The sequence below is a fragment of the Martes martes genome, assembly GCF_963455335.1.
Source record: "Martes martes genome assembly, chromosome: 12".
In the NCBI taxonomy this organism is placed as follows: Eukaryota; Metazoa; Chordata; class Mammalia; order Carnivora; family Mustelidae; genus Martes; species Martes martes.
Genome location: NC_137900.1, coordinates 85,461,362 through 85,473,028, shown reverse-complemented (window position 1 = coordinate 85,473,028; position 11,667 = coordinate 85,461,362). Strand labels below are relative to the sequence as shown.

Genomic DNA, 11,667 nt, shown 5'->3' with positions numbered 1-11,667 from the left:
AATACTCTTAGGTGTCATGTACTCATTTAAGTTTCATGTCAACTCAGTAAGATCTATGACCATAATTTCCATTTTACAGACAGAGAAACTGAGGCACACAGAGAGTGAATAACTTACCCAAGGGCACACATTTAGTCAGAGGTAGAGTTGAGATTCAACCACAAAGTATGGCTCCCGATCCTGGGCTCTTAACTTTTGCATTATACCCTCTCTTATGACGTGAGCTCCTCCTCATCCTCTCTAGCCATTTTACTGAGGAGGAAACTGAAGCAGGCAATTTTCTAATCATTTCCTTTAAATTGCTTTGCTAGGCAGTGGTGCAGTTAGCATTAGAAGTCAGTATCCTAACTCCCAGCTCAATGCTCTCTCCCCAGACCACCCTGCAGTCTAGAGGCCACCTGGACAGATAGATAACCCCCCAAAACCACCTCCAGTCTCCCCCTCCAACACACACACACACACACACACACACACACACACACCACCCAGCAGGCACCCAGACATTTTTGTGGCCAGGATGGCTACAACCTCCTTTGAAAAGGAGCCAGCTTTGCCCTCCACCAAATAACTTTGTTTTATTTATAGTCTCCTGCTCAGAGCTTTTGAACTGGCTGTTCATTCCAGGGAAGATCTTGATAACAACTGTTCTTTGGAGAGTGTTCATAGAAAACAAGGTGAATAAACACCACAGAGGCCCTGTCTGTCTAGCAGAGCTTTGCTCCTGGGGGTGTTTATAAGTCAGTGTTGCTGTCTGGGTGCAAAAGACTTGGAATTCAAAATGGTGGTTTGGATTTTCAATGTTTTTGCTTTAATTCAATAAAGTTCATTCTTTGCTTTCAAGAATCTCAAGGCACAGGCAAAGGAGAGAAATTACCTTTACATGGAATATAACTCCAAAAGAGGCAGTTCTTGTTTTCTTTGCTACCTGCTTAGCCGGGACCTAGGACCAGTAACTGTAGTGATTGAGGGGTGGGGAGACATCTCAGGAATTTACAAGAACTAAAATGGCAGAAGGAATGAATGGCATTTTAGAACAGAAAATCGTAAAAGAAGAAGAGGAAGAAGGAGAAGAAAGGATTATTTTCAAAAGTGAACCATGAACCTACTATGTCTTCTGACTTGTGGTCAAAGGTGCCATCCTACAGCGCAACTATGTCACATGTGTTTGAAATTATTCGGCCTGGATGCTAATCTCTGCTCCAGCAGTTGCAAGTTATGTAACCTTTCCTCTTTGTGAAATTGATGTGTGTGTGTGGGGGGGGGGTGGAAACACACAAGATGATTGTGAGGAGTGGTGCTAACCCTGCAGGGGAAATAGTAGAGAACCAGCCGAGCCTGGTTCAGGGATAACACTCACCCACTCAGTGAATGGTGGGTCCTAAGGGCAGCCTTCTTTATTGCTTCCTTTGTGATTCCCCCAGGCCTAGAGGAAATGATATTGGGGTGTTCCTGAAGGTGAACCCCAGGAAGGAGAGGAGGCAGGTAGCAGGTTGGTGCTTGACTCAAACACATTAATTCGCGTTGAGTTACTACTCTCTATCAGGGACTATTACCATGACATGACCTTTCTGAATTGGAGCCCCTATAATGGCTTATATAGAGAGGCAGAAGTCCTCAAGGGTAGGGCAGAACAGAGCCACTAAATAGGTAGTAGGAAGCCTCCGGTAGTGCTCCTGTGGGTATGAGAGGTCTCCTTAAAGATTTTTTTTTTTTTTAAGGTTTTTATTTGTCTATTTCAGAGAGAGAAAGAGCAGTGCGGAGGGGCAGAGGGAGAGAGAGAAGCAGACTCCCTGTTGAGCAGGAAGCCTGATGTGGGGCTCCATCCCAGGACCAGGAGATCATGACTCCAGCGGAAGGCAGACACTTAACCAACTGAGCCACCCAGGTGCCCCTCTCCTGAAAGATCTAAGGGAAGAGGGAGGGGCTTCTGTCAAGCACCATGCTGGGGAAGTGTGTAGTGTGATAGAGAAGAGGCTCCCTTAAGCCGCAGCGGCTTAACATAAGTGGCTTCCTTACTGGAAGGTATGGGTGGCATTTAAAAAAGGGAAAACTTGTGTTTTCCCGGAGGCCTGAGTGGGAGACATCTGAACGCCAAAGCTACTGGGCGGGAGGACTCATAGCGTTGGAACGGGTGGAGGTTTCTTCAGGTGAGCTCGGGGGCCTCCATAGGATGAGGGTGTATTCCCCACTCTCTGTAGGAAGAGGTATGGGAGCACGGTGGGTGGAAGTCTTCGGGGGACCTCGGGGAAACGGCGCGCCCAGCTCCGCGAGTCCCCCCGGACTGAGGAGCCGCTCCGGTCCCCGACAGCCCTCAGGCGGCCCCGCCTCCCGCGAGCGGACTACACTTCCCGGCAGCCCCCGCGGGTGGCGGCGGCGGCGGCGCGGGCAGAAGGAGGCGGCGGTGTGAGAGGCGGAGGGGGCGGTGCGCGCCGGGTACGCGCGCCGGCGACCATGGCGTTCGCCGGGCTGGAGCGAGTACATTAACCCCGGGAGGCGGCGGCGGCGGCGACGAGGGAGCGAGCCTCGAGCGGGCGGGCCCAGCCTGAGGGAAGGGAGGAAGGGGCGGGGAGAGCGCCGGAGGGAGGCCGGTCGGCCGCGGGCGGGCGGGCTTGCAGCGCAGCGCCGAGCGGGGCCCGCGGGCCCATGAGGAGGCCCGGGGACCATGGGCTCCAGGATCAAGTGAGTGCGGCCGGGCGGTGCCGGGCCGGGCGCGGGGCGGCGAGGCCGGGAGAGGGCTGCAGGCCGCGGGCGGCGCGGGGGACTTGTTGCCGGGGCCTGAGGGGCGCCCCGCGTGCCGGCGTCACGCGGGGAGGGGGACGGTTGCCATGGCGATCCAGGGAGGCGCGGGGGCGGGGAGCGCGCGGGGTGGAAGGGCTCTGGTGGTCAGGTGTCCCCTCCTCACCTGAGGGCGAGAGTCTCAGAGATTACAAGGTGGCCCCCTCCCCGGGATAACAGAACCTCTGAAAACGCTCACACAACTGTTGGGGGGAGGGTGAGAAATCTCCGGAAGCAACTCCCCAAATGGGTGTGTTTGGGGCGCCCCTGAGAGTTGGGCCGGTCCTGAGAGGTCTGCTTACGGCCTGCGGTCCCCACAAAAAGTCGCCTGAGGTCCTCGGAGGGGGCCACTCCTGGATTTAAGGTCTGGATGGACTGAGGAGGAAGGCCCCTTTCTCTTTCCTCCTTTACCTCTTATCTGTGAAAGTCTCCGCACAGCAAGGGCCAAAGGCTATGAAGGGAGATGCCTCTGTGTCGTAATTGAGCACCTGATCTTGATAGTGGTTGGGGAGGCTTTGTAAATCCAATCTGGCAAATTCCCTCATTCATTCACCTGGGTTCCTCGGTGGGGGATTCGTTTTCTGGGGATATTGCTGATATATCAAACTTCAGGACCCATTGAAACATTGTTGCCTTGCTTCTACCTAGAAGTTGACTTTGGAAAGTGCAACTTTTATGCAGTCCAGTTTGGGTGTGTTGCTTTAGACTCTATCTCCCCTTCCCGTCAGGTCCTTTTTGGGCCTCTCCCTTCCTCAGCTCCAGAACATGAGATGCCTTATCTCTAATCACTAACAAATGTTCACTTTTCTCTGTGAGTAATAGAATTGTTTAAGGGCACTTAAAAACAAAGTTGACAGCATAGGCTTTTCCCTAAACGGCTTTCATAGGACACTTTAAACCTGCTTACAAGAAAGTCTGTGGAATGTGTTTATTTCAGCACTTTGAGAATAATGCTGGGGAAGTTTGAGAGGGGAAGGGCCCTGAGGACAAACTCTAATAATTATTCAAATGTTGTCTCTCTTGTCCAGTCGATGTCCATGCAGCATGGCCCCTGCCCGTCCTTGGTAGTCCCTTGACTGGCTTAGGCTTCCCATTCACTAATGGCTCATATGTGCGGAGGCAGGCCCGAGACATCCGCTAAATGAAGCTAGAAAAGTTCGCTTATGATAGTGAAAATGGAACAGTCGGATGAGCACACTGTTCATTCTTGATTTTGTGGAAACAAGGGGAGAAAGAAGTGTGCTCCAAACAACAGCTTAAGAGGTTTGGGAGGTAAAAAGACATAGTTGGTAAAGCATTGGGATTAAGGAGGTACTCCAAGTTTAGCTCCTGCTTCTAAGAAAGAGTTGTAAACTTGAATTTCAATAGCACTTAGAAACACTTTCCAAAAGCCACCTTACAGTCGCGGAGTATGCTTGTGAGGATGCTTACCTTTGTTACAGAGACGTTCAGAAACTTGCCTGACATAAGGCTGTCAGTGTCAGAACCAGCATGAAAATCCAACCAGTGGAAGGTCAAATGACTAGACCTCAGGTCTCCGTCTTGCTCTTGAAGGTTGCAGGTTAACATACATTTCTCAAGTGTGTTTTGTGGAACCCATTACTGTTACAGCTGAGCACTTGGGTGAAGGAACTTACTAAGGTGTGAAATTAGTGTAAAGAATAGCTTTTTTGATCTTGAAACTGCCTTGCTCTGGGATAAAAGCTTAGGCTTGGGAAATATGTTTGCTTTATTTGTGGTGGGACTGAAAGGGAATATGAAGAGAAGTTATGAAAAATAGTTGTGATTTATGGTGACTGTTGATTTCTGTCCACAGCTAGGAATGGGGATGGACAGGTGGCTAGGGACCATCTACGTAGATGCTGTCCCCTAGTCTTTGGAGGAAACAGAACTTTGGTCACTAACTGTTCTACCCTGAAAGGAAAGAACAGAATTAGCTCAAGGTATTGAGCTGCCTGAGTTGAAATCTAAGTGTGTCGGCTCTGTTGTGTAGGGACAGTCGTGTGTGTGTGTGTTGGGGTGGGGGTGGAACACAGCACTCTGGGGCCCCTCAACAGGAGAGCACTATGGCCGCCAGTGTTTCCTCTTATCTCTGATGCTATGTGGCCCAGTCAGGCTGATGATGTGGAATCAGAGCTGGTTCAAATTCCAGCTCTTTTGTGTACTGACTGGAACTTCACACAAACTACCTCTTTCACCCTCAGTTTCCCTGAGGGTATAATGGGGAGGACTATGTTGCAGAGTCATAATGAGCAATAAATCATAAATCCAACATGATTGCTGGGCCTGTGTTAAAAATTCAGCAATTGTTCTCTTTTATACCTTCTCTATCAAAAAACAAGAAAACCCATATATTTTATGCCAGAAATGTCAGAAATGGTATGTTTTAAGAAGTGAAGAAAGTTTTGATCAAGGAATTAGACTGTTAATGCGAAGAGCAGGACTTAACATTCTCTTATTAAATAAAATTTGATTAAAACAATACTGTGTAATCGTACAGCTCGTGTCTGTTGCATGATGAGTAATAAAGCGATTGCGTTGCTAGCACAGGTGTTGAGTTATAGTGCTTGATCAGACTTCAAGCTAAGGCCGGTTGATCATAATCTCTGTGTCAGGCATGGTGGTACTGCTTTATGTGAACCATTTCATCAAATCCCCACAACTGTCCAATGATATAGGTACTACTGACCACATTTTTCATGAGAGAAAGGGAGTTTATTTGCCTAAGATTAGTTGCTGTCCCCAGGAAGCCTGCCCCGATCCTGGTTCTGCACTCTCAGCCCCTCCCCAGCTCAGCCAGCTGTCCTCATCTGTGCAATCACCCCTAGCCTAGGCCGGTACCCCTCATCTGTGCATCTTCTTTTCAGCCTAGAGCAGGTGACCCTCATCTGTGCACTCCTTCCCCATCCTAGGCCAGGTGCCCCTCGTGTGTTTCTGTGGCCCCTTGTGTGTATCACTGTTCTAGCACCAAATTCAGTTCCTTGACCGTCTTAAACTGGAGAGTAAACTTCTTGAGAGCAGGACTGTCTTATTTGTCCTTGAGTTTGCTTTGTCAGACCTGGTACCTGACATACAAAGTTGTTTAGGAAGAGTTTATGGAATGATTTAAGAAGTGTGGTTGGATCTGAAGATCCTGACTGAGGCTCCAAGGTGAGTGTACATAGAGTTATAAGAACAATTTGCTACCTGTACTCTTGAGAAGAAAGAGGTTTTATGTTTTTTAAGTTAATTGCCCTGGTCTGTGCAGAGAATTGCTTACTTTTTTCTTTTCTTTCTTTTTTTTTTTTAAAGAGATTTTGTTTATTTATTCATGAGAGACAGAGAGAGAGGCAGAGGGAGAAGCAGGCTCCCCAGGGAGCAGGGAGCCCAATGCAGGAATCAATCCCAGGACCCCGGAATCACGTCCTGAGCCAAAGGCAGATGCTTAACCAACTGAGCCACTTGGGTGCCCAATTACTTACTATTTCTAAAGAGTGCTTTTTTTTAGTTCATGTTCATCTAAACGAACATTGTCTAGCTTCAAACCAAGCACCTACTTGGCAGGGAAAGAAAAGGTCACCAGTGTGCAGGTAGCACCCTGGAAAGCTCCTGAACTTTAAACCTGAGCAGACCTTTATCTGGAGGGATAAAAGGAGCAGTGGAAACTGGCAATCTTCGACAGGTAGGTTTAAATCTTATTTAGTGTTTGAGTGATCCCAGTGGACTAGAATGTGGTTAATATGAAGCAATTTAACTGATAATGCAGACATACAGCAGGAAACTGTGTGGCAGTTTAATATTGCTTGTGGTGACATCCTAGAAATTGTTTCCAGGCACCAAGGGCAGGAAGTGGATTTTAAGTAATCGAAGGAAGTATTCTAAGTGAGTTTGAGGAAACCTGACATTTATGGATGCAGAGAAAAGCATACTTTAAGATTTGAAGCCATAGGGACTGGACAGGGCAGCTCATTTGGCCTTGTGGTGGTATTTATTCTGCATTAGCCAACATACCTGTCTTCTGTCCCTGTCAGACTGTGAACTCTTTGAGGTTTGTGATCAAGAAGCGTATCCGTTTATTCATTCTCTCACTCACTGTAGAACTAAGGGTGTGAAGCACATCTTGAGCACTCAAAAAATATTAGTCATTATTGGTATTGTCATGATTAGTATCATGTGCCTACTAGTGGCCTGTGTGCTAGGGACACAAAAATGAAAAGGTTTTTCTTCACTTTAAGGTTTCCCAAACTCTCTGTAGTGAGACAGAAATGCAAAACAAAGTAAACTCCCTCCAGGCCCCCTCCCCACCAATAAAAACCCCAGTGTGATACACTCTAATCAGTGCTATGGTGGAGGTTCAGCTAGTCCTGAATAGGTAAGGAAATGGAGAGACTGTTTTCCCAGGACGGCTCAAGCAAGGAAAGCAGGCTTCATCAAGAAGGTGTTTTAGCGGGGCTCCTGGGTTGCTCAGTGGGTTAAAGTCTCTGCCTTCAGCTCAGGTCATGATCTCAGGGTCCTGGGATTGAGCCCCGCATCAGGCTCTCTGCTCAACAGGGAGCTTGCTTCCCCCTCTCTCTCTGCCTCTCTGCCTACTTGTGGTCTCTGTCTGTCAAATAAATAAATAAAATCTTTTTTTTTTTTTTTAAAGTGTTTTAGCTGAGACAGGAGAGATGAGTAAAGGTGTGAAAAGGGCAAGAGTGGTAGCAGAGGGGAGTGGTGGTGGTGGTGGCAGTAGTCTCAATAGAGGGAGAAGCAGTATGTGTGAAGATGTGGCATATTAGGGAAATAAAAATGTTAATTATCACTTTTAGGCACATGCCAGGAATTGTGTTAGACATTCAGAATTAGGCTGAATAACACATACTCGTTCCTGCTCTCATGGAGCTTAGAGTCTGGTGGACCCAACAGGTTAAAAATAACAGATCAATTCCCATAAAGCCACGTGGATGTGCTAGAAAGGAAAGGAATGCCGAGGGAGAAGGCAGGGGCGGGTGTCCTGTTTTAGAACAGGTTTACTGTAGAGCTGACATTTGAGCGGAGACTTTGAGCATGAGAAAACATTTGTCCTGTAAAGGGAATGGGGAAGACTTTTCATTTCAGGTGGAGTTGAGCATATATATACACAAAGGCCTCGAGGTGAGAAAACCCTAGATGCATTTTGGGAACTGCTTGAAGGCCAGAGGTTTGGGTAGTGACTGATGGGACAGAGCCTTGAGGTAAGGTCAGAGATACAGACGGGGGCTGAGTAGGGCCTTGTAGGTCATGGCAGTTAGAAAACAACTTAAGGTGTAATTAACATACTGTAAGATTTATTTTTTTAAAATATATAATTAAGTGATTTTTAGCATACTCACAAAAGTGTGATCAATCACTACTATCCAATTTAAGAACATTTCATCACCCCCAGAAAGTAACCTTGTACCCATTAGCATTCACTTCCCATTCCCGGAAACCTTCTCAGCCCTGAGCAGTCACTAATCTACTTTTAGTTGCTGTAGATTTATTCTGGGCATTTCATGTAAATGGAACCATACAATATATAATCTTTTGTCTTTCACTTAATATTATGGTCCTGAAGTTTATTTATGTTACAGCATGTAAATATTTCATTACTTTTTAATTGGTGAATAATATTTCATTGTATAGATAAAACCACATTTTATTCATCTATTCATCAGTTGTTAGGTATTTGGGTTGTTTCCACTTTTTCCCTGTTATGAAAATGTTGCTGTGAACATTTTGTGTGGACATATGTTTTCCATTTCTCTTGGGTATATACCTAGGAGTGGAATTGCCGGATCATATGGTAACTCTGTTTAAGAAACCGTAAAACTGTTTTCCAAAGCAATTGTACCACTTTGTGTAAAGTGGTACCTCATTGTGGTTTTGATTTGGCCCAAATGATAGTGTAGAAAACAAAAAATCAGAGTAGACAGAGAAGTTTCTCAGAAGACGTTGAAACTTGAACTGAAAGAAAGGTGAGACTTGATTAAGGGAGGAGGCATTCCCGGAGGGAGACCAGTGGAAGTTTTATGACTTGGGAGTGGGATAACCCCTTTGCATTGTTTTCTGGTACAGAAAAGCAGCTTTGGCTTCTTAGGATAGCTCTTTTTCAGTCTTGTTTGTGGACGGCTCATCATGGGATCCCATTACCAGAGTGCACCACAGACTTGCTTGTTTTGTAAGGCCTGTTACATAGCAGAGCTGACCTGTCTCCCTACTGTGGGATGAGACCAGAAGTTGAAATGTGATGTCCTTCATCTAGGGATTTACCTAACCCCCGCTCCTGCCCCCAACTACTGCCTCTTCTTTTTCCTCTCACCATGCAGTGTTCCCCTGCGAGTCCCCATGGAAGACCATACAAAAACTTGGGGTGGTGGAATGAGAGTCTTGTTGGAGACTGAGCTCCCCATTATTAGTGCCCAAAGTCAGTCACTTGAATTTTCATGACTTTTCTGGATAGTGTATTGGTGCAACTCCATTCTAATCTTAGCCATTGCAGTCAACGCAGAGGGCTTTGCACAGCAGCTAGGAAGTTGAAACAGGGAAGGTAAAACCTGGAGTGTTGTAGAAAAATGTGTCTCAGGCTGTCACATCTGTGTGTAAGCTCCTGGCTGGAGTTCTCATTGTGGGTTGCAAAGGTTCAGCCTTTTTCCTGGCCCTAGAGGGAACTAATCTCTGGATTTACAACATCCTTTTTGCTTAAAAGGATTTTGTTGGGAAATGGAAAGATAAACAAGGAAGAAAAATAAACCAAAGAAAACAAAAACAAAGTTAGTCTCCTTGACTTTTATTGGAATCCATACCCATTCTTTCCAAGTATTTAGGACTTGAAAAGAAGCCATATAAAGGAAGTAACAAAAGGTATGTTCAAAATATTTGACTTCCTATAGAAAAGATAGGTTATATTCCCAAAGTTCATTTTGTAAATTGGTTACAGTATTTAGAATGTATTTTTTTTTCTTGGAGATACTGTTAACATAGAAATCCATGGGTGTCAAAGATAAAGAATTTGTAGGCAGAGGGAACTGTGTAAAAGGTATGGCAGAAATACAGGACATGTGAATAAGGGCTAGAGGAGATGGAGTTGAAAAAAGTAAGCTTATGCCACTGGAACATGATGCCACCGAAAGATTTGAATTGGGAATGCAATACGATCGGGTTGGGGTTTCTAGGACGATCACTCTGGCAGCATTAGTATAGAACTATGCTAACTCTGGCCTGTAGATCCACTGGGGTGCGAAAAAAATGTTAGAATTTCTATTTGTTTTTATATCAATTGTCAAAATTTCTGTTTTTGTGTTTTCAAATGTATAAGTATAGTAAGACATTCTCACAGTTTAGAAATATATGTGTATCAGATGTATGCTCAAATTTTTTGATGGGAAGGAATGCACGGAAAAAAATTGGAGACCGCTGGTTTATGGACCTGTGTTTATGCTGTAGAAGATCAAGGCCTGAAGTGGGGTTTTGGTTGTTGAAAGAAAAGGGACAGATTGGGGGAGAGATTTTAGGTAGAATTGACAGGACTTGGTGACAAATTACATGTAAGGGGCAAGAGAAGAATCAAAGATGACTTGCCAAGGTTAGCAAAGTTATAAATGGTTTGGAATGTTTGGAAGGTGAGGGCCAGTTATGTAATGTGTTTGGTTTTTCTGAGGAAAAGTGGAAAGTTATAATTGGGAGAAGGCGTTGTAGTCTGCAGTGAGAAAGGAGGAGATCTTTAAGGGCTCCTTGGTGATTGTGCGTACTTCAGCCAATGAGTAAGACTTAAAGTGGGCTGAGCCAGGTTGCTGAAGGGAAATCCATCCATGTTCGATTTAGAGAGAGAAAAAAATAAACTTTCGAACTCACTTGAGCCGCAGGAAAGGTTTCAGGGATGTTTCATTGATCTTGCCTAGTCTGTTTGAATAAACAGGAGGAAGGAAACCCATCTAGAGGAAGATGCTGTTTGACTCCAAGCAAATAGTTCTTGCGCTCAGCGTGTGAGAGGAGCGGGGGGATGTGAGCCTCGGAGACACACGCAGTCCCTGTCCGAGTCCCAAGTTTCTCAGCCTCAGTTTTGTTTTGTTTTGTTTTTAAACTTGTAGAAGGAAGCTGATAAATTGACCTGTAGGATTGTTGTAAGGATGAGAAGCAATCTTGTATCTCACCTTCAGCAGAGAAATGATTGTGGAGTAAATGGCAGCTGTCATTAACATTGCTTGGTGAGGATGGGCACACTTATTTGAACCCCTGGAATCAAGGTCAAAGCAAGTGTTCCTTTTTATAGGTTGTTTTTTTTTTTTTTGTTTTTTTTTGTTTTTTTTTTTTAAGCCACAGAGAAAGTATTTGCTGCTTCTTTGTGAGTATGTTAGGTATGTGTTGTATATTTTACTGAATTTATTTGAAGTTCTGTGATCCTCATATATGCAAAGCATTATTCCTTTTGCTGGCTGGGAGAAAAGAAGCTTAAAGTCCACTTAGACAAGATGAGCATGTGAGTAAGAACAATAGTATTTAACATTTGATGCCTCTCCTCTCAAACAATATCTGAAAATTTTTATTCAGTTCTACATAAGATTTGCATCATTTATATTTCTTTGTTTAGCTGATGGTACTGTTCATTTCTAGTTTTTTTGTTTTGTTTTAAGATTTTATTTAGGGTGGGTGGGAGAGGAAATCTGAAGCAGACCCCCACACTGAGCACAGAGCCCTATACCTGGCTTGATCCCACAACCCTGAGATCATGACTTGGGCTGAAACCAAGAGTCGGACACTTAACGAACTGAGCCACCCAGGCATCCCCACTTCTAGTCTTTTTAACCTAACTTCTCATTTCTTTTTCCTGGGTGCTTAAAATTATTGTTCTTAAGACTTTTTTAAGGGAAATTTTGAACATCTACAAAAGTAGAGAGAATAGTACAATGAGCCCTC

At 45.2% G+C, this 11,667-nt stretch overlaps 1 protein-coding gene across 1 annotated transcript in view; it reads left to right on the top strand.

Moving 5' to 3' along the window:
* Nucleotides 1–2,569: 2,569 nt before the first annotated feature.
* Nucleotides 2,570–11,667, top strand: part of DENND1A (DENN domain containing 1A) — a 494,905-nt gene continuing 485,807 nt past the window's right edge. The window contains exon 1 of the mRNA XM_080819425.1: nt 2,570–2,679. Coding sequence (XP_080675551.1) covers nt 2,663–2,679 — 17 coding nt within the window. The 5' untranslated portion in view covers nt 2,570–2,662. The remainder of the gene's footprint in view (nt 2,680–11,667) is intronic.